The 23,203-nt window shown below is 48.3% G+C and overlaps 1 protein-coding gene across 1 annotated transcript in view; it reads left to right on the top strand.

Annotated features, from left to right (window-relative positions):
* ZNF410 (zinc finger protein 410) overlaps nucleotides 1–23,203 on the top strand; it is a 198,844-nt gene that overhangs the window by 144,060 nt on the left and 31,581 nt on the right. The window contains exon 10 of the mRNA XM_078659864.1: nucleotides 7,802–7,891. Within this exon, the coding sequence (XP_078515990.1) occupies nucleotides 7,802–7,891 (90 nt within the window). The remainder of the gene's footprint in view (nucleotides 1–7,801; nucleotides 7,892–23,203) is intronic.

Consider the following 23,203-nt stretch of genomic DNA (forward strand, 5'->3'; position numbering starts at 1 on the left):
TGTTACTGGGGCGGTTGTGAGACTGCTCAAGCTTTCGGAGAGCGGGGCCTGACGCTTCCTCTCCTGCCCCGGAAGCATAAAGGAGCCTCTGCGCATGAGGTCGACTATGGTCGGGCCGGGAGCATCCTTCCTCAAGTCGTCTTTCCAGGCTGCTGCTCCTGGCTTGGGGGAATCCCGTGTGGCAGGTACCGATTGAGCATTCTCGGCCTGTGCAGGTTTCCCATTCTTTTCGAGAGATGTTGAGAGTCTCTCGGCCCCCCGGCATTCTGCCGCTGCTCGCTGGGCCTGCCTCGCTGGCCCTCACTCGAGCAGCGGCCGATAAAGGAGCAGCAGCGATCTTTGGTGCCATCTCCGTCGTAGATTGCAGTCCTGCCTCAATCTCCTCTACGGACCCCGTGTGGTGAGTACCGCAATCCGGCTTGAGTGAGATCGTGAGCGGGGTTGTTAGAATAATTCTTAGCACTGCCCAGCCGATACATGAGCACAATGTACTGATTGAATGGCCCGTGGGGGGGTGTAGATCCATTTAGCTGATGTTGCTTTCTATGCGATCGTACAGGCTCAGACGCTTGATCCCTCGATCATCCGATCATCCAATCATTTTGGTAGCGTGGTCAGAGCTCTCTTCTGCATGTCCGGTCAGGAGCCCTGTGCGTGTGCACTGCGATCCGTGTCAGGTCGCCATCTTGCCTTTCCTCAAAGAGCCGTTTCTTCTGTATTTTCAATGGAGAGTCTCTCCATAGCTATTTTCAGCAGGGATTGGTCCATACATTTGCAAAGGGCTCTCACTCCTAAAGAGAGACTTTGAAAGTTCGCACCTCTTTGTGAATGTATTTCATGATTGGATTATCTCCCTTTAATAACTAGTCTCTTGGTTTACCCTTCCTCAGTGGTATGAATATTATAGAGAAAAAAGGGTACATGCTTTTAATTCTAGTTTTCCATCATTTATATATGTTTTGAATTGATAGTAAATTTCACTTTCCTCCCTGTTAAACCTTGACTGTATATGGAAACTGGTGTGTTTGTATCCTTACCAGGAACTTCCGGGAAGTCTGAACTACTTAACTGGGCATTCTGGAACAGTATACCACTTGGATTTCGTAAAGGGGCAGTGTCGAAATGCTCTCATGTAAAGTGGGAGCCATTTACTGCTTTGTTTTTTCCTTTTTTGGAAGGCAGTGAAGGTGGCATTGTAATCCAAATGTATTTGTGGTTGGAATTGGTTTAAAATAAAACCGCAAATGTTACCTCCTGTAATACATTTTTCTTGATAGCATTGTGCCGCATCGCTGAAAGGGAGTCCCTGCTGCTGCTGGTGCTGCCGCTACTGGATTCGTGGGAGGACTCCATGTTCCAGGAGCCCCGCGCCTGACACCTGAGGATTGTTAGCCCCTCCTGTCTCCGCAACTCCTTGGGGTACCTGATGCGCGGGTGCCGCATCGCTGAAAGGGAGTCCCTGCTGCTGCTGGTTCTGCAGCTACTGGATTCGTGGGAGGACTCTATGTTCCAGTAGCCCGCGCCTGACACCTGAGGATCGTTTGCCCCTCCTGCCTCCGCCTACATAACTTCTCTTGGCACCCTCTGCGCGGAACACACGCCTGGCGATGCCTGGGCCAAGGGCGGGCCCGTTTGAGCCCGTTGGAGACCGGAGGAGGCTGGGCTGGGCCCCCCGCCTAACATCTGATCCTTAGGTTGGTTAACTCGTTTGTATCCATCTCCAGGCATTACTTTCTTGTGACAATTTATAGTAATATATCCTGTTTGCCATGCCTGGTCGTGAAGGGAAAAGGAGGAAAGCCGCGACGGGTGGGTATGTAGCCGGGACGCTGGATTAATTTATAATAAGGGCCACTTCAGTGCTGGAGCATGAGATAGCCATCACTGAGCGCCGCCTCTCTCAGGATTCATTTTTTTCTAAACGCTCTTCTTTGGGGGGGCTTGCTGAAAGCACGTACACCGGAACACCATGAGTCCACAGACCATGACCATGGGATCTTGAGACTGACTGACCGACAAATGCTTCACGAAGTAGGGAGTACTTCCCCGGCTAGAGAGTCTTGCCACCCTGTACTATCTACAAATACTTCACCGTCAATTATGACTAGTGGCACAGTTGTGTGTGTTGGGTCTTCTCCCAAAGACCAGTCTTCGCCACCTGAGTCTACCCCAGGAGTGGCCCCAAAAAGGAAGCAGAGGGGTAAGAAATCAAAGATGCCAAAACGTAATAAGACTGCTGCTATGGCAAACACAGCTACCTTAAGTATTGTAGCTCCTGGGGCAATCAGCTCTTCACTAAATATTATGCTCACGGTTGCTAATGAGGACCCACCGCCCCAACTGGAAGAGGGCCTTTGGTTAAAAATAGGCGGCCTCATTACATCTTCTCTAAAGCCCCTACTGGAAAGGTTATTGGCAATCGAGGATAGATTGACAAAATTTGAAAATTTGACTACTACCCACCTGGATTGTATTGAGAAAATGTTGGTGAATCATGGCCAGTGTAACGAATCTATGATGAATGGACCTCGGGTGTCCCTGTCACTAACCCCCCAATGCCTCGTCCCCCTCACCCAAATCTAACGGACATTCCAGTGTGTAGGATCAATGTTCCTGGACCAAGCAACGCTGGTGGGGTGGAGGCACAGCCGAAAATGGACTATCGCAAGACGTCAGAGCAGTTCAACAACTAGTGGGAGGGGGTCCGATGCATAAACGTAATGGTCGTCCCACGGGGAATCATAACCCCACGGAGCCTAAGATTACTCTGCCATACATTGATTTACCCCCTGAGTGCTCACCCTATGTTGTTGCTTTGGCTGGGGTCCCGGAACTGGAAATTGGTAGAGCTGAATCCTTCCCAGAACTTAAAAATAAAACGATTCATTGGTTGAACAATAATAGGCCCCTTCCACCAAATGTGCATAGCGAAATCTTGTTTGCTCGTAGAGTGAATTGGGTGGGACGTAGACCAAATGGCATAGTGGGGGATTGTATAATCATCAACTTCAGAGATAGTAGGGTGTTCAAACATGTGTGTGAGGGGTACTATAGGAATGCGAGATCTAGTATTTAGACCATTGACTTAAGCTATTTTTATTCCCCCCAAATTGTATGACTAGACCCGGCTGCCAAGGGAAGGACAGTGTTAGGGGTGCTCAAACAGGCATTGTCAGTACCAGAGTAGGGATGGACAATATTGCCTTCCCACCTTGTATCCCACTTAGCAATAGATTCAGTGTGCTAGATCTGGTAGATTGACTAACGCCAAGCGATCACTGCCCACCGACATCCCCTAAACGGCAGTGTGACAATACTTTGTGCTTGGGGGCCGGGGTGCCAACAAAAAATTGTGTGTTAAGTGTCGCATTGGGGACCTCTGAAAATGGTATAGTTCTTATAGAGGGTAAGGAGTTGGACAAACCTTTAGATGCTAGCATAAATGACCTGGCACTATGTGAGGTTGGACTTGACACCTAAAAGTTAGTTGTTCCCAACACAAACTTTAAATCTAACCCTGAAACTATTGAAGCGAGGGTTAGCTGTGGCTCATAGGTAATTGTTGAGAGTGGGCTGGAAGTAAGACCTAATGGTCCTAGAATTCTGTCTTGGAATGTGGCAGGACTCGGGGCCAAACTAGACCTGCCCGATTGGGGTGAGTTCATAGATTCCAACAAGATCTGCCTATTCAAGGAAACCTGGGCATTAAGCTCACCCCATAGAGAAGGCTTTGCAATGTATTGCGAGGCAGCAGTGAAGGGCCCGAGGGGGGAGACCCTCGGGGGGCCTATGTATATGGGTGGGAAATCATCTTGGATGCACGATGAAGAAAATAGAAACTCATTCCCCAGACATCCTATGTTTTCTTCTGACCCACAGAAATCTCCCAAAGCTGGCGATTATTAATGTTTATTCCCGGCCAATTCAGTATGGTGGGATATCGCCGACTTAGATATCTTGTCTGGTCTCCTTAATACACTCACAGGGAAAGCGAACTTTATAATTGGGGGGGATTTTAATTGCCACTTTGAACCTCTCAATAGTTTAATAATACCTATCCCTAGTGATGAGGATTCAGCATGGTTAATCCCCGGGTCTAACGCTTATCCTATAAAGGGGTGGACCCCACTTGTTTTGCAACTGACCGCCCTCACCCTTGCCTACTCTTTGAGGGCTTGTAATGGTCGGTTCCCCGATGATAATCCAGCGTACTCTACCTTTGAGAGATTGGGCCAAGCATCAATCATTGATTATATTCTACTAAGTGTGGAAATCTGGCATAATGTCGCGAAGTTTCAAGTCAATTTGCGAGTAGAAAGTGACCATAACCCCTTGATTGTATTTCTGAATTTCCACCTAGCTGAAATAGAACAAGGCCCTAACAATCGAGCACCAGATAATTTAGTTGTGGTCGAAGGTGGGAGACGTATTCGTTGGGGCACAATAACTCAATCCCCTGAATTAATGTCAGATTTATACATTAGTATTATTCCCTTCTTAGAAAAGGCAAGTCTTGTCACCAGAACTAGTGCCTACTTATAATCTGGTAATGGCATGGGGAAAATCCATCAAGACATGGTTGCAGTTCTGGGGGATTTTGTTTACAGTAGCAAGTCTGCTAAGAGTAAACATTATGGTAATACCAACCCCTGGTACAATAGGGAATGCAGGGATGCAAAGAGAGCCCTGCTGTCTTGTCTTAAGGGGGGTAATACTACGTGTATAAGGGAAGCTATGGTTCTTTTAAAAAAAACTATTTTACAAGCAAAATCAGAATGGGAATTTGATAGATGGCAGGGTATCAAGAACGCTCTGGATTTAAATGGTATCAGAGACTTTTGGAACTTAGTTCATACTGGTAAAGTTGAGGGTAGGACTAACATAGAGCCTAACATTAGCGAGGAAGCCTGGCGTCTTTATTTTAAGGACCTATATTGAAGCCCATTGACTGGATCGAGTGCGAGTGAGACTCTGTTGTGTTGCCTAGCCCCTGACCCTCTATGGGATATATCCCCATGTACTATGGCTGAGGTAACATCTGCCCTAGCCAAGTTACTACCAAATAAAGCGCCGGGGCTAGATAGAATCCCTTGGGATCTGTATAAAAGTGAGCAAGCTGTGTGGGCTCCATACCTTTTAACACTTTTTAACGCAATTCTTTATGGCGCACCACCTCCCTTTACGTAGGCTGATGCAGAGATAATCGCTATTTATAAAAAAGGGTCCCCCATTGACCCTGTAAATTACCGGCCAATTAGCCTTATTGAAGTAACACAAACATTTTTTGCTAGAGTGTTACTGGGAAGACTCCAGGAATGGATGGAGGACTTTAATGTGTTAACCCCTTTGCAAGCTGGCTTCAGATGTAAAATCTCTTCCATTGATTAGTTGTTTAGGCTACAACTGATCTACTGGAAGCACGTAGTTTTGGAGGGTGGGAGCCTGTACCTCACCTTCGTGGACCTTAAATCAGCGTTCGATATGGTGGACCGTGACCAGCTGTGGGGTATCATGCAGGACATGGGTGATCCACCATATCGTTGTTACCAACTTAAACGCCTCCAAGAGGGAACTTTCGCTAGAGTAAGGTTCGGCAAGAATGGGAAATTAACGAGTCCCTTTCCCGTCGGGAAGAGGGTGAGGCAGGGCTGTGTGCTTGCACCGACCCTCTTCTCCCTCTTTCTCAATGGGTTAATTAAAGATCTACTTGCCGTTAAGGATATCGACCCTCCAAGACTAGTGCATCGCAAACTTCCTGCATTAATGTCTGCAGATGATACCCTGCTCCTCTCGAGATAACCAATGGGGATGCAGCGTTTGCTGAAAGAATTTAGCCAGTTTTGCACAAAACGGAATTTAGTGGTAAACATTAAGAAGACAAAATATATGGTCTTCAATGCTAATCCTATAAGTTGTCCGCACCCAAGAATGGATGATAGACCATTGGAGGAGGCACCTGTCTTTGACTAGTTGGGTCTTACTTTAAACGATAAAATGGGGTGGGGACCCCAAAGCAATAAATCTAACCTAAAGCTAACCCAGGCTGTTGGGGGGATCTTAAAAGTCCATAAGAGTTGTGCATCACAGGTTATAGGCCCCCGCTAGAAATCTACAAAGTCCAAGCTAGGGGAGCTACTGTCTATGGGGCAGAACTATAGGGGCATAGTGCATTGAAATCCCTCACTACAACAGAAAATAATTTCTTAAGACAAATGTTGAATCTGCCCAAAAGCACACCCCTGGTACCACTAAGGATGGATTTGGATATCCTCCCAATTGCGGACCTAATCTCATCACGCCCACTGTTATATTGGCGTCGGTTATGGAGTTCCAGAGAGCTGGCCAACTATAGGGAATAATTAAAAGTGGTCCTGTTAACAATGGGGGCTGGTAGTATACCCTGGTTGTCCTTTGTTGGGGACACCTTTCGTGCAATAGGAAGGGAGGATTTATGGACTACACCTGAGGAATCGTGCATAGCTATCACAAAGAAATCTTTAGCTAACGCTCTGAAAGAGCACAAACTGACAAGTATTTTATGGACAGTTAACCCCTGCAGTTTAACCTATGGGTTTCTGCATTTTAAGCCTATTATAAGTTTGAGCTGGTGTTGGACTCAATACAACCACCACTAGCGAGGAAATTGTTTTTGCAATTTAGATATGGGAGGCTCCTGCTATATGCGATAACGAACAAATGGTCGGGCGCCAACCCTTGCCTATGCCTTGGATGCCTAGTGGAGGAAGAAACAGCACTTCATGTGTTGCTCTTCTGCGAGGCATATAAGCAGGCAAGGCTTAAGTGGGACTTCCAACTCTGTAGAAACCTGGGTATTAGGAATTACATTGAATTTTATAGGATCCTAAAATCAGATACTAACCCGGTTTATGTTATTTGCTCTCGAAATTCCTCTTTGCTATGTGGTGCAAATGGAGGTATTTGGTAAAATAGTTATTTGATCACATGTAAAACCAGCCTTTACTTGCCAATTTGTGATAAGCACTTTGTAATCATCGCGCATAGGTATTCTCTGATTAAATTATGTGAATATAGTAATACCTGTTAACTCACTGCTATGTTGATCCCAGGAGCTGTAAACATATTGAATATGAAGTGTTTTTAATACTTTTTAGTTTAAATTATATTTTTAATTCACTTTGAGTCCAAATTCCCATTATGATCTTTTTGTAACTCTACTTCCCAATGCGTCACTATATCCTATGATCATTATCCAGTGTATTTGATGCTTTTGATTTTTCTCTCCGCTTGATTCGGATTTCAATGTGTTGTAAATTTATTTGTGCTTTTATGGCCGTAATGGCCGCAATAAAGTTTTCTTATGATGATGATGACAGCATTGTTTTATTTTTTTAAATGTATTTATGTCTTCTGCACTCCAATATGAATATAGAGATATGGTATAGTTAATTAATCCAAATATAATATTACGATGAAAAACATTACAAATCTATAAACTTGTGCGTTTCGACGTTCATAGTGGTCTTTGTTGTAGGTTTCACAAAGAGTTGCTATGTGGTATTCTAACACCATTCCTACTGACCTATTTTTAGGCGCAAATGGAGGAATCCAGTAGATATGATATATGTCATTATTATATGATCCTATATATATATATATATATAAATATATGTTGCTGACAGAAGAAGAAATTACATCTTACGCACAAGAAGGCATTACAGGGCCATTGCATAACAATATTATTTTGTTTTAAATCTCTGTTTTGAATCTCCTTACTGGTAGATCGTGCCTATAATGCTGGAATTTAATTTTCTTCCTACAGGTGAAAGGCCTTTCATATGTGAAGAAGAGGGATGTGGCTGTTCTTTTGCAGAAAATTCCAGTCTTCGAAAACACCTCCTCATTCACTCAGGTATTTATATGTATACACATTTTCTGACCCAGGGAACTACAGTTACTCCAAATAATATTTTTAATACATCTCCTAACAATCCAGAATTCTGTTGACCCCCAACATTACCCACTTATCAAGTTCCCTATTTCTGCCAGTATTACTGTGTATCCATGTATTGCTGTTTGTGCATGTCACCCACACTCATCTAACCAGCACCCTTGGTATACCAACATTGGTGACTACCCGTTTGTTCCATTCTGTGTCACTCTTGTAACATTACCCATTCACCTATCAAACTGTGAAGATGAACATTAGTAGCTACCATTTGTTCAAGTTTTTCACACTCACAGTATTAACCCCCAAGTAAACTGAGGTACAGAGGGTAAAGTTAATCTCCTTAGATCTTGCATTCTAATCTAGTGGGAAAGTTCCAATTAGAAGGTATGTCTCAAGGTTCCAAAACTGACTCCTTAGTCACTGTCTTGTCACTGCTCTTTAACAGTTTCTCTCTTTGTTGAGTTTGCAACATTGTCAGTCCCAGTCAACTCTCTTTGTCTGCCAGCAGTACTTGCTGTCTGTTCTGCGCTTTCTCTCCCAGTGTCAGCAGATTCCATTCCTCCAGCTTTGTCTCCATTTTTCTGTACATGGGCAATTTAAGCTGGGTTATTGAATACATTGGGTGTTAGAAATATATGCCTATGTAATGCACTATCATGCCATGCCACACTTGTGATTTAAAAAACAAAATTATTGCATTTTTGTGGCCCAAATTACTGATTTGTTTGGGGAAGTTGTGTCGAGCATTGTTTCTTTCAGATGTCACTTGCTTTGAATTATTCTCCATTGTCAAGCTGGGAATCCTTTGTAGTAAATGTTAATCAGCAGTGGTATTATCTAACTGTGAACAAGAAGGCGTCACAACTCAAGCTGAGCATAGCATGTTATTCCTAGGAACATGCATTTCCATAACAGAAGCAAAGTAATACCCAAGAACAGAAAAAGGAAAAAGGTTGTTAAAACTGGCAAAGTACATTCACTCACAAAAACATGTTACAGTAGGCAAGTAAAAAGGTCTCTTGGAGGTTTATAAACATTTATTCTTCTAACTATGCATGGTCGCAGGAAGTGAACCATTCAGGAGAAAATACTTACTAATTAATTTCATATTTGAGAATGTGGGGCAAGGTAGTATGAGTGATGCCAGTTATGAAATGGGCTCTTAGTTGGTGGCAAGAGAGAAGATATATATTCGGAAGGCAACTTCTTCAATTGCAAAACACGCAGTGTTTCTTGATGGCGGGGTTAGAAAAGGGCATCTTCAAGATTTCTTCACAAGTGGACACTGTTCACCTCAGGACACCTAGCTACATCTGGTTGCCCTACAATTCGAAGTGTAGAGGTTCGGGCATCAAAACCTTTTTTGCCGTATCATAAACTCTGAGGTGAAATTGAGAACAGATAATGTGACCACATGCTCTGATTAAAGGAAGCTCTTAGTTTGTAGGACTGGGCCGTACAGCACAATGTCTCGCTGTCAGAAGAGCATGTGCCTGGTCTCTTAATTTACTGGGTGGATGTTTAAAACATAAAGGAAACAAGCACTACACAAGTGGGAGATAGATGATGGACAACTACAGGTAGTCTTTCAACAATGGTAAACTCCATGTAGAACTTGTTTGCCACACCACAGATCTCCCAATTGGGTGGTGGGTCCTGAAAATGCCAGATTTGGTAATGGTAACATTTGATGAGGGTTCCTCAAAGAATCAATAATAGCCAGGCTGTCATGAAGCAGAACATGCACTGCATTGTAAGTTACACCTTAAAAATTATTGGGAGATACCACACTTTTCAAATGGATTCACTTGAGGAGTTTTTCAAGATCAGGTATGTAGTGAGATTCTAATGAAGGTGGCAAGTAAATAGGACAAGCAATATGTACACCTCTCTGTGCTGCATCTTTGGTGCCCTTTAGTTTTCCCATGCTTGGGGGTCAGGGATTCTGGAGTAACTGCAAACAGTGGCTTTGAATCGTAAAGGCATGGCTGCCTCTGAAAACGGTGGCATTTAGGAATGCAGGCACTTAAGTGGTCCCATGCCTAAGGGTTGTTGCAGTGGTTTTGCATGTTCCAACATGGGTATTCTAGGGAAGATGCAGTGTTCTATGAGCAAACTTATGGATGGAGACAAAAATACGGTGGTGCGTTTTAAGCTCTTTCCTACAGGCAACTCAACTTGTTGTCTGTTGTCGAAAGACCCATTGGGAAAAATGCTAACACTTAGAGAGGTTTTGGGTCAGCCGATTGCTTATTATGTTTTGTGAATCTCATTTGCTTGCTACTTATTCATTGGCCTTCCATCTTCTTCTTGTGTTTGTCTCTTCCCTGGAGCATAGCTTCTTTACCATCCTTTTTGGGTCTCGCTGGAAATGCATCAGTAAGGATGCATCCAGCTGGAGACCAATAGCGATCACTCTGGGGGGAAGGACGGACCGTAGGGTGTGCGCGCTTTTGTAGCTGGATTCGTGTGCGCAAACGCGCACGTCGCGTCCCGCGCCGTACACATCGCAGACAGACACTCGCTCACACACACACACCCCCTCCCCCACAGTCACACACACGCACTCCAAGACACATACACACACGCACGCACGCACACACACACACATACACAGGCCGCCCCCCGCGCACGCGCGCGCGTACATGCCCCCCCCCCCCGCCCGCCGCTCAGCAACGCACTCACCGGCTTCCTCTCCTCAGCTGCAAGGCCCGGCAGCAGGACTCTTCTTCCCTCCTTCGGCACCGGGGCGCAGGGTAGGCTCCTGCCTGCTCCGGTGCTCCCAACACGGCTCCAATCGCGGCTCTTCCGTGGGAGGCGGGGTAGGCTCCCGCCCTCCTACTTCCTGTTTCCGGGTGTCGCGCCGGCCTGCCTGACTTCCTGGTCGCAGGCCGGCAGAGTAACGAGGATGTTTTGCGGTATGTATTTATTTATTTAATTATGCATTTTTATATAGCGCAGACTTTACCCGAAGGCGGTATTTATTTATTTATGTATTTATGCATTTTTATATAGCGCAGACTTTACCCGAAGGCGGTATTTATTTATTCATGTATTTATGCATTTTTATATAGCGCGGACTTTACCTGAAGGCGGTATTTATTTCTTCATGTATTTATGCATTTTTTAGCTTGTACTCCAGCATCCACTCTCGCACCAGACAATTTATACTACCCTGTCTTGTAGTTGGGCTTGGGAATTCATATTCCGGACAAATCGGACATGTCTGCAGTGGCAAACTTGGGATCGAGTGGATGTTCGCTGGCAACTCCATGAGGCTGTTTTAATTGTGGACTGTTCACTATGCCAGTAACATTAATGCTTGCTGAATCCTTCTGCTGTGCCGCTTAGTGTGTGTTAAAAGGATCAAATATTAGGAGCTTTATTGTGAAACACCTGATCAGTAAACTGCGGTCTGCTAGATTAGTTAAGCATGTGGCTGTCACACATAAAACATGGTCCCTTGAGGCATCCTCTGTGCTCCCTTTCTTGAATCTGAAACTGCATTTTCAATGTAATACATAAACTGCCGTTTCAACTGAGGTGGCAGCCACCGTTTTATTTTGACAGTCCGGAGTGCTTTTTGGAATGGTGTATTTCTGCTGTCTTTTTGAAAAAAATTCTTTTTTTTTATAGTTTGCTAGTGATTGGTTAAGCTTCCAGTGACAGCCATTGATTATCATCTGCTTACGTATTTTTGCATGGGGAATCAGTGGTCAGGAGGAGGAAATTGTAAATACGTTCAACCGCTTTTTATTGTACTTAATAAAACCTATTGCCCCATAACCGCCTTCCTTCCAGACAGCCATGAAGTTTTCCCATGATTATTGGCTCTTGATCTAGTAGACTTTTATGGCTTTGGGAAACAGTCTGTGACATACAAGTGTATCATCACAAGGGTCTGGTTCTTTCCTTAGTTTTTTTCCCCAGCTGTTTATATTACCTTGGTGCACACTTTAAATATTTTCATTCAAACACTTGCCACTTTGAAGTCTACCGTTGCCACCTGTCAAGTTGCCCTTCTGCAAATAACTGCATGCAAACACACAGTTTGCGGAACTGCAATGGAGCTAAAGTATAACCAGTTTACATATGCACCACACCTCAACAATTCAGGAGGTTTGTTTATCCCAGTGTGACATGGGTCAAGGCATATGTCTGGTATCTACACCCCCCCTTGCCCCCCCCAAAAATAAATCCAGTGTATAAAATCACGTTTAGGGGTGTGTTTGGTAACATTCTCTGTCTATGCTAGGATTAACAGTTACAGCAGATCATGTCAAGGGATTTGGATCTACAGTAGTTGTACTCAACTTTTATGAGGGATCCAGAAATGATTTTCAGGATATCCATCTGAGATAAATTTGTGTGCAATAAATCTAAAAGTTTAGTCATTTACATAGTGGTTACTCCGAAAACCTTTTAGTTGTTCACTCTTCTTGTGCGTTGGACAACCCTGATGATAAAGATGCAGTGCTCTGAAGTTTTATCTGAGGACATGTAATCCACTGAGTGGTTGTACAGAGGGAAGAGGTCTTGAGAAGAGTGATGGTGACTCTCTCCTCTTTTGCCGGCAGTACTGTGACTGCATTTATGACTCATTTTTTTGCCTGTAATGTTCATTTAAATGATCTTGGCTCATCCATGTGGTTAGGGGAGTTGTTGTTCAGTATGAAATTTGAGCTTCAGATTTGTTTGTGTATGAAGATCTTGCATTCCAGGCTTGGAGTTGTGGTGTGCTGGCAGTTGAAACCTACAGGTAATCTTACAATTTTTGATACTTGTGTACATTATACAGTGCAGTTGAGCGCAGCATGCCATGGCAACACTTGGTTTTGTATCTCCTTGTTGCAAATTCACTCAGATGACACCCAAAGTCGATTGTCTTAATAGTACGCTTCAAAATCCTCATAAAAAGCTACCTAACTTTTAAAATGATAAATCTAAAACAAATCGTTTTATCTCCAGCTTCCTCTTGTGACCTCTATGGAGAGTGCGGCATTTGGACCTATGTAAATTGTGTGGTTTATTTATTTATGTGGAGGGGTCGATGGGAATAAAATTATACCGGAATTTTGGAGGAGTGTGATACTGTTGAAGTATTCATATCGGTTCTTTGATCTTGGAGAATTGTTACTTCTATGCCAATAGCAGAATGCGTTATGTATGCTCATATATTTGGATTCCATTTTCTATGTACTTGGTTAAACAATCTCAAGATGATGGTTCTGAGAACATCAAGGGCCGACTAACCTGCACAACGCCTGAAACGGGGCATGATCACTAGGTCCATGTTTTTTTTCAAGCATGACTCTCCTGCGCCCATTCTAACTTTCATTTCATAGGTTCTCCTTCCCCCTCACACGCATGAACAGTCTGTGAACTCGGTACATTACTTTCTTTCATCGTCTTTAAAATGGGCTAACAGTTTACACCAATGGCCCGCGCAGACCTACCAAGGACCTTTACAGTAAAGCCAGCATATTGGTACGTCCCTGGTAGCACCGTGGGCCCGTCTAGCCCCAATTAACCTCTTCTTTATTGGTTTCCAATAGGTTTACTGCTTTCAAGTCGCGCCATACCACCTCGCCTTTCCATACAATAACTGATAATTGTTTTATACAACTTTGTGATTTTTATACATTTGTTACCGCATAATTTGGCCTCTTTTTTAATTTTTATTTTTTATACCCAACGCTGCCACATACTATAGCCCAAGCTCTCTCTCTCTCTCTCTCTCTCTCTCCCTCCCTCTCTCTCTCTCTCTCTCTCTCTCCTCCCCACATTTTCTCTCTCTCTCTCCTCCCCTCTCTCTCTCTCTCTCTCTCTCTCTTCCCAACCTTTTCTCTCTCTCTCTCTCTCTCTCTCTCTTCTCCCCTGTCTCTCTCTCTCTCTCTCTCTCTCCTTCCCTCTCTCTCTCTCCTCCTGTGTCTCTCTCTCTCTCTCTCTCTCTCTCTCTCCTCCCCTCCCTACCCTCTCTCCCCTCTCTCTCTCTCGCTCTCTCTCTCCTCCCCTCCCTTCCCTCTCTCTCTCTCTCCTCCCCTCCCCCCAGCCCGGAATACAGTACCACTGTGATCACAAAATTCTTAAGCACCCTGCAACACTGGGGATTTACAGGAATCCAAACACCAGCGTAAAGTACTTGAACAACAATGACGTCTGTCTTATAAATGTCACAAAAAAATGTTAATATTTCACTTCTGTTCTTGGATTTTCGTGAAAATACAACACATATTGCATTACAAATGCTATAGGTGTCACATTTGGGAAAGTTAAAACTATTGGCATTGTAAATGACAAAGCTATTACTTTAGCTATTACTATAGCTATTATCACAACCAACACATAAATAAAAAAAATGTAATTCACAATACCAATGGCTCAAACTTTCCTAATGCGAGACCTATTGCATTGCAAATGCTTGTTAAAGGATGACATGCATCTTTCCATTCCTCACATTCAGTGAACTACTTTGTTTCTTTTGTTTTAGCACTCCTTGCAGAATGCATGTGTTTTCCTGATCGTTCCCCTGTGTGCAGTTTCCCCTTTCACTCCCTGGTCTTCTCCCCTGTGCTCTCGAGATGATTCTTTCATCACAAGTCTGTCATTGCTCTCCCCATCTCTTCCTGTCCCCTTTACTTTTATTTTACACATCCCTCAGTTGCTTCCACGGACCTCCCTTCCTGCCTCCACGACTAGGTTATTTTGTTGTGTTTTCTTGCTCCCTGCCCATCTGTTGTTTTCTTTCTTCCAGCATCAACAAAAAGCATTGGCAACGCTTTGCATAAGCTTTTTGTAAATTATCAATGCAGATTTGTCTTTTATGAAATCAGACATTTTTATGGGGGAATGGAAGGATTGGATGGTTGCCATTAATCTGAAAGAGACACGTTAGTATTAGATTCCTTACCTTAGAATATCCCCAGGCGTCAGACTGGATCCGGAAAATTTTGCGTAGCAGTACCCTTGCGCGTCGGTTGGCGTCGTCTGCGGCTCCGCGTCCGTCGTCGGCGTCGTGGGCGCCGTGATGACGTCGTCGGAGTACTTAGACGCAGCCTCCGCGTGCTGACGTCAGTTCTTCTTTTTTCCGCGCCAGCAAGCGCAGATCTGGAAAAAGCAGTAACCCTAGTCAATTTTAGACTAACTTTTTGATCCTTTTTGATACCTATTTCGAAGTCTCTCGTCTCCGACTCGGTGCCTTAGGGATGCCCGGCTTCAAGCATTGTGACGATTGCGACCGGCTGATGTCGGTCACGGATCCTCACCGCGTCTGTTTGTCGTGTTTGGGTGTCGACCACGACGACAAGGCCTGCTCCGACTGTCGGGCCCTCTCTTCGAAAGCCAGGCGGGAGTGGTCCCGTAGGCGCCTCGAACTCCGACAGTCGGTCCCGCGCCGTGAGAGGTCCCGATCCCATGGGAGGTCGAGGGACAGGTCGCGGGCACGGAGCCACCACAGCTCCGAGAGTAGGCCTCACTCTTCCGGGTCGAAGTCGTCGTCAGGTAAGAGGCACAAGAAGTCCAAGCGGCGTCATCGCTCCTCGGACTCCCCCCGACGCTCGCACGATGCGGCCGGGGGTTCGGGTGACACCACCCCCGCGGCTCCGTCGGGGCCGCGGGCGCCGCGTCCGGCTCCATACCCTCCGGTCCCTGGGCCGCACGCGACGCAGGAGGAGATCGAGCGCTTCCTCATGGCCATGAGGAAACTCTCTCCTCCGGCGGGTTCCGCGACGCCTCCGGGCCCAGCGGACCCGTCTGGGAGCCCTAGCGGGTCGGCGGCTCCGGCCCCGACGCCGTCGGGTGCTTCGGCTCCGACGCCGCCGGCGCCTTCGGGCCCGGCGCCGCAGGTCCCTGTTATCCCGACGCCGAGTGGTCCAGTGATCCCGACGCCGTCGGCGCCTTCGGGCCCGGCGCCGCGGGACGCTGCGGGCCCCCTTCGGGATCTGGTTCGTCGCCGGTGGACCTTACGACCTCCCCGGCGTCGGACCCGCAGGTGTCGCCTCCGGCGCCGGCTCCGGGCGGCGCCGACCCCGGTTCTGTCCCCATTCCTGTTCAGCCGTCGGGACGGCCCCGATGGGCGCCGCTCCAGACGGCGTTTGGTGACTTTCACTTTTATGAACAGGTCCCATTGGTTGACGACCCTGATTCTCAGGAGATGGGTGAAGGGGAGGACTGGGAGGGGTCTGAGGACCCTCTGACCAGGGAGTGTCAGTCTCATGAGGACTGGGCAGGAGACCTTGGGGATGCCAGTGGCCTGGACACCTCTCCAGACCCTGGTTTTGTCTCCCCTCCTTCCGTGGCTTCGGAGGAGGGGGCAACTTATAGTGTGGTGCTGATGAGGGCTGCCAAGGCCTTGGGCCTTGAGCTCCCCGTCGCGGCCGTGAGGACTAACCTCCTCACTGAGGTCCTTAAACCGCAGTCAAGCTCGGCCGAGCCTCTGCTGCCCTTTAATGAGGCCTTGACGGACGTTCTTTTGGGCCCTTGGTCCAGGCCCGCTACGGGTTCGCCCGTAGATAGGAACGTGGCCAGACGCCACCGGCCAGCCCCGGGCGACCCATGTTTCCTGTCCACCCACCCCACCCCCGAGAGCCTGGTCATCCAGGCCTCCAATTCCCAAACCGCATTCCCGTCGGCTCCGCCGGATCGGGAATCCAAGAGATATGACCAGTATGGGAAGAAGATCTTCTCATCCCTGAGCCTCGGCTTGCGGTCTTCCAACACCGCCTGTCTCTTGGGACGTTACACCCACTCAGTGTGGGATAAGGTCGCGGATGTGCTGCCAGAGTGTCCGTTGGAGGTACGGGCCAAACTCGGCCAAGCCCTTGTGGAGGGCCGGGACGCAGCAAAGTACTCCATCAGGTGTGGGCTAGATACCACCGACTCGCTGGGCAGAGCGATGGCTACGACGGTGGCGGTCAGACGCCACGCCTGGCTGAGGTCCGCCAACTTCTCGGCAGATGTCCAGAACACGCTTATGGACATGCCGTTCGATGGCCGTCGCCTCTTTGGCGACAAGGCAGACCATGCGCTTGAGCGTTTTATGGACTCCAGGGCTACGGCCAAGTCCTTAGGCCTTTCGGGCCAGCGCCAGCAAACGGCTGCCTATCACTCCTTTCGTGGCCACGGAAGGGGTGCGCCCACACGCGCCGCCAGCCACGCGCCGCAGGGTAATACCCAACGCGGTGGCGGCCGTGGGAACCGGCCGGTCGGGGGCAGCGACGAGGTCAGTCCACACCTTCCCCCGCAGCATCCGCCTCAAAACCTTCCTAGTCCGTGTTTTCAGGCCCATGTGACGCCAGTTGGGGGCAGGGTTCGCCATCACCACCTCCACTGGCGCACTGTCACGTCGGACAGGTGGGTGCTGCAAATCGTCCGAAGGGGCTACTCCCTCCCCTTCGAGGCGACTCCTCCAGCCATGCCACCACAGAACCACCGTGTATCAGGGGATCACTTGCGACTTCTGCAGGAGGAAGTTACGGCCCTCTTGGCCAAAGGGGCCATCGAGCGCGTTCCTGGGCCAGAAGTAGGGTGTGGTTGCTACTCCCGCTACTTTCTGGTACCCAAGAAGGGCAAAGGGGGCCTGCGCCCTATCTTGGACCTACGGAACGTCAACGGCTTCCTCCGGAAGGAGAAGTTCAAGATGCTGACACTGGCTCAGGTCCTTGCTGCCCTGGACCCAGGAGACTGGATGGTGGCGTTGGACTTGCAGGACGCTTATTTTCATGTTCCCGTCCTGCCTGCCCACCGGCGCTACTTGCGGTTCACGGTAGGCCACGAGCACTTTCAGTTTACCGTGCTCCCATTCGGCCTTACCAGCGCCCCACGGGTGTTCACGAAAGTGATGGCGGTGGTCGCAGCTCATCTGCGTCGGTTAGGGGTTTCAGTCTTCCCCTACCTCGACGACTGGCTGTTGAAGGCGGGCTCGCCCCAGGCAGTCGTCGGCCACCTTCAGACGATGGCAGACCTCCTGCACCAGCTGGGGTTCTCCATCAATGTGCCGAAGTCACACCTGTGCCCCTCTCAGAAGCTCCTCTTCATCGGAGCGGTTCTGGACTCGGCGCGGTTCCGGGTTTATCCACCCGAACAGCGGGTCCGGGATATTCAGGCTCTGATTCCCATCTTTCAGCCGTTGTCCCGGGTTTCGGTCAGGTTGACGCTACGGCTTCTGGGGCTGATGGCCTCCTGCATCCTACTGGTGCATCACGCCAGGCGGCGGATGCGGGCTCTGCAGTGGGACCTGAAGTTTCAGTGGGCCCAGCATCAGGGCAACCTTTCCGACCACGTCCTGATCTCGGAGGGCACTGCGAGACAGCTGCAGTGGTGGCTTACGGACCGCGATTGGGTCAGCGGCAGATCCCTCTCCCTTCCCCAACCGGAGCACGTAGTTGTGACGGATGCGTCCCTCCAGGGCTGGGGAGGCCACTTGGGAGAGGCGGAGATCAGAGGCCTCTGGTCTCCGGTGGAGACCCGGCTCCATATCAACCTGTTGGAGCTCAGGGCGATTCGTCTAGCACTGATGGCATTCCTTCCCTCTGTCCGGGGGTGTGTAGTGTAGGTTTTCACAGACAACACCACCGCCATGTGGTACTGCAACAAACAAGGCGGTGTGGGGTCGTGGATCCTTTGTCAAGAGGCTCTTTGCCTTTGGCAATGGCTGGAACGCCAGGGCGTGACCCTGGTGGCTCAACACCTGGCGGGTTCTCTGAACGCCAGGGCGGACGAGCTCAGCCGTCGGTGCATGATGGATCACGAATGGCGTCTGAACTCGGACGTGGCGCAAGGCCTCTTTCAGCGATGGGGAGAGCCTTGGTTAGATCTATTCGCCACAGAAGAGAACGCGCAATGTCATCGGTTCTGCGCGTTGGAATTTCCAAGGCGGCACTCGCTCGGAGACGCTTTTCGTCACGAGTGGAGTTGCGGTCTGTTGTACGCCTTTCCGCCTATACCACTTCTGCCCAGAGTGCTGAAGAAGATCAAGCGCAACCGGGCCCAAGTCATCCTTGTGGCTCCGGACTGGGCGAGAAGGTACTGGTATCCAGAGCTACTCAGTCTGTCAGTCGATCCCCCGGTTCGTCTGCCTCTTCGGGAGGACCTTCTGTCGCAGCAGCAGGGGACGGTCCTCCACCCGAACCTGTCCAGTCTCCACCTCCATGCTTGGAGATTGAGCGGCGACAGTTGAGGCCATTTGACTTGCCTCCTGAAGTCTGTAACATTATTCTGGCAGCCAGGCGTCCCTCCACAAAGTCGGTATACGCCTGCAGGTGGAACAGATTTGTGGCATGGTGCACAGCAAAGGCTGTGGATCCTCTTTCTGCCCCTCTTTCTGAGGTTCTTCTCTTTCTTCTTTCTCTTGCCCAGCAGGGCTCTGCTCTGGGCACTATCAAGGGCTACCTTTCTGCCCTTTCAGCCTTTCTCAGGCTCAGGTGGAGAAGCGTGGCTCAGTGGTTAGAGGCGGCAGACCCGGATGCTGAGATCGGCCGTGGACCAGGGTTCGATTCCCCGCCTCGGGGGGTCTTGGGCTCAAAAATTCCACGGACGCGACAATTCTCGCTCCGGTGCCTACTCGACTCACGGGGTCACACTCTGCGACTCTGGGCAATAGCTTGCTTAATCTCCACTACGGCCCCTCGCGGCGGGATGCCTGGCTTTCACCTTGTGGATACCCTGCCGGGGTATCTCACAGGGGAATACCAGGACGGGTTCCCTAAGCAAGCGCCTTGATATCTTCGGGTGATACGTGCGCTATATAAGTCGCAATACATTTACATTTACCTGATCAGCCTTCTTTGTTCAAGTCCCCTATTGTTAACAGATTTCTTAAAGGCATCACTCACACGTTTCCTCCTGTTCCGTTTGTGATGCCTCAGTGGGACTTGAACCTGGTCTTGACGTTCCTGATGTGCGCTCCTTTTGAGCCACTTCACAACTGTCCTCTTCGCCTTCTGACTTTGAAGACTGCTTTCCTGGTTGCCATCACCTCTGCCAGGAGAGTGAGTGAGCTCCAGGCTATCTTCTAAACCCCCTTTCCTCTCTGTCCATCCGGACAAGGTTGTTCTGAGGACTCGTCCTTCTTTCCTGCCCAAGGTTGTCACGGCCTTTCACATCGGGCAGTCTATCACTTTGCCAACCTTCTTCCCGCCACCGCATCCCTCTAAAGAGGAAGAGCGGCTCCACCGTCTGGACCCAAAACGTGCGCTCTCATTTTATCTGGATCGCACACGCCAGTTCCGGGTGGATGACCAACTCTTTGTTGGTTACGTGGGCGCTAAGAAGGGGAAAGCGGTGCACAAGAGGACCATCTCCCGGTGGATCATCTTATGCATCCAGGCATGCTACTCTTTGGCTAGGAAGGAGCCCCCTGCTGGATTGCGGGCTCATTCCACCCGAGCCACGGCTACTACCACTGCCCTGGGCAGGGGTGTGCCCTTACAAGACATCTGTCAGGCAGCTACGTGGGCATCGCTGCACACATTTGCTAGACACTACTGCCTTGACAGCCAAGTCCGGAGGGATGGCTTCTTTGGCCGTTCCGTCCTCCAGGACTTTCTGGTGTGATTATTGGTTCGCAGACCCACCACCGGGGTTGGTATTGCTGGGGTATCTATTCTAAGGTAAGGAATCTAATACTAACGTGTCTCTTTCAGATGCACAAGTTACTACTTGTGTAACGATATATCTGTAAGAGACATTAGTTAGTATTAGATTCCTTACCGACCCACCCATCCTCCCCGTTCTGCGAACCAATATCTAGGGTTAGGGTTGTCCCCTTCAGGGCCCTAGTTTTCATGGCACCAGTGTTGGTTTTTGACATGGCTCTGCGTTTCTGGCGCGGAAAAGCTGTGTCTAAGAACTGACGTCAGCACGCAGAGGCGGCGTCTAAGTACTCCGACGACGTCATCATGGCGCCCACGACGCCGACGACGGACGCGGAGCCGCAGACGACGCCTACCGACGCGCAAGGGTACTGCTACGCAAAATTTTCCGGATCCAGTCTGACGCCTGGGGATATTCTAAGGTAAGGAATCTAATACTAACTAATGTCTCTTACAGATATATCGTTACACAAGTAGTAATTTGTGCTTCAAGCTGCCAAACTCCCCTTCACCTATATGTCATCTATGTAAAAAGTGGGGGTTTTAACTTCTCCTTGTTGATGGGAGGCACCCACACAAGGTCAAAAATATATAGTCCTCTTAAACCATGGGTACTCGCAAATATTTGTCCAAGGGCCACAAAGTATGGTCTGTGGTGTGTCTGAGGGCCGCACTGATGCCAGAAGTTTGGCGGTAGGAAGTCTGGGTGGGTCAGAGATTGTGTAAGGAGGTCTAACAAATGTTAAATAAACGGGCAAGCATTTATTTGCTGGTTAATAAATGCTTTGACATTTATTTAACATGAATATTTGAGATCAACATCTAAACATCATCTTGTGCTGCTGTACATGTACAGGTCAAGAGGGCGGCAAGGTGGCCAGCCGTACTTTGAGTACCACCGTCCTAAACGAATGATTAATGGTGTAAGAGCATCATTTTGGTAATAGAATGAAAGTTCTTGTACTATGTGGATGGCTGCGTCACCCTGCTTTTTAAAAACTTTCTAGCTCCTTCAGTGTGTTTGCTCCAGTGATATTGACATTTTTGACACCACTGAAACTAAGTGACTGACTCTGCTTGGCGAAGGGCACACAGAAGTCTTTCCTCAACCCATACTTGGGGGTAACTACTGGCCACTCACTAGGCTTTTTTAACTCTGTTAGCTGAGGCTTTTAAGCGCATATTCTTCAGCTTCAAAATACCCCCAGACATCTGACTGGATTTTTTCTTTAACAGACCCCATGTGCTGGTAGGTGGCTTCTTATGGCTCAGCAGTGACTTCACATCATCCAGTAAGTGATGGAGCAGAGTCGCGTGTAAGCATCACCCCTGTGTGCTGTCAATGCCTTTCTTTCCATGTGCTGCCATATGGATCTGGAGTTTCGTTTCCAAAGTTGTTGCTGGGGGAGATGTCACATCAAAAATATCAGGATTGAAAGCATGCTGTAGTTGCAGGAAACCAATGTTGACCACAGACCCCCATGAGTTATGCTTATAGTTTTTAGGCTCCTGTCACGAAGGTGTGTGATAATTGTGCTCTTGTTCACCTGAAAGCCATCAGAATGCGTGATAGGGAGACGAAGCTCCAGAGCACAGGAGGAAGTAACATTTGGAACAGAGGTCTTGCTGCCGCTCAAAGTCAAGAGTCTGTTTTTGGTAACGAACATGGCCCCAAGCAAAGGCCAGTTTCTACTCGAAGCCTTCCACTAAGTTGAAGTTGAAAAAGCATCATAAGTGCACGTAAGGCACAAAGGACTCATCTCCATCCCAACACTCCAAGTTTAGCGAGAAGCTGCAATGACAACGCTCAACGGTTCTTGCATTTTCTGACTTCGAGTCTGTCCTGCATTTGATTCCATGCATTAGCTGAATTTCCGAGGCCATTGTCAACTGTGCAGCAAATCGTGCCTTCAAGTAGGCCATGCTGCACCTTTTCCAGGCACTAACTGCTCCCTATGGCACACCTTCAGGCCCCACAGACTACAGGAACCTACAGTTGAACTTCTGCCAGTAGGCCTCCACCTGATGGCTGACTGTACCCTTGAACCATGTTCCCAGATATGTGCTATTCCAGACTTCTACTCTGGCCACAGGTTCCATGCCAGTTCCTTGTGTGTCGGCACTGATAATATACTGTACAAGAACTGATAGTGGATCCAATTGTGTTGTTAGCCCTTGGCAGGCTATGTCGTGCTATGAAATTAAAAAAAACACAATTAGTGGTTGTATAGCCAGCTTTTCAGCCTCAGGCTCTCCCATAACTCCAGTCTTATCATGTGTGAGATGCCCTCTTCGGCTCTGATGGGTCGAGGATAGATCTGCTCCCCCTTCATTACACTGATGAAGCGCTTTACTTAAATCTGCAAAATGCCAGTGGCAGAGCTGGACTCACCAATTTTCCCACTAGTAGAAGAAAAGGGCTTCGTTTGCTCTAGTGGTGCAAAGAGCAGCAGAATTGCTTGATTTGCAACTGGTTAAACTGTAAACTAAAGCCAATTTATTGATGGAAATTCTTCAGCCAGGCCGGTCTTCATTCGAGGCACGACTACCATTTACAGAGACCTTTTATGGAAACTCTTGTGGCCACTTGGTCTAAGCCATGCTCAGCCATACAGGGCAGCCACTCTGGTAGGCGACCTGTGGCAGACATCACAAGTCAACTCCTGGCAACCTAGACTTTCTG

Source organism: Lissotriton helveticus, chromosome 9, assembly GCF_964261635.1.
Source record: "Lissotriton helveticus chromosome 9, aLisHel1.1, whole genome shotgun sequence".
Lineage (NCBI taxonomy): Eukaryota > Metazoa > Chordata > Amphibia > Caudata > Salamandridae > Lissotriton > Lissotriton helveticus.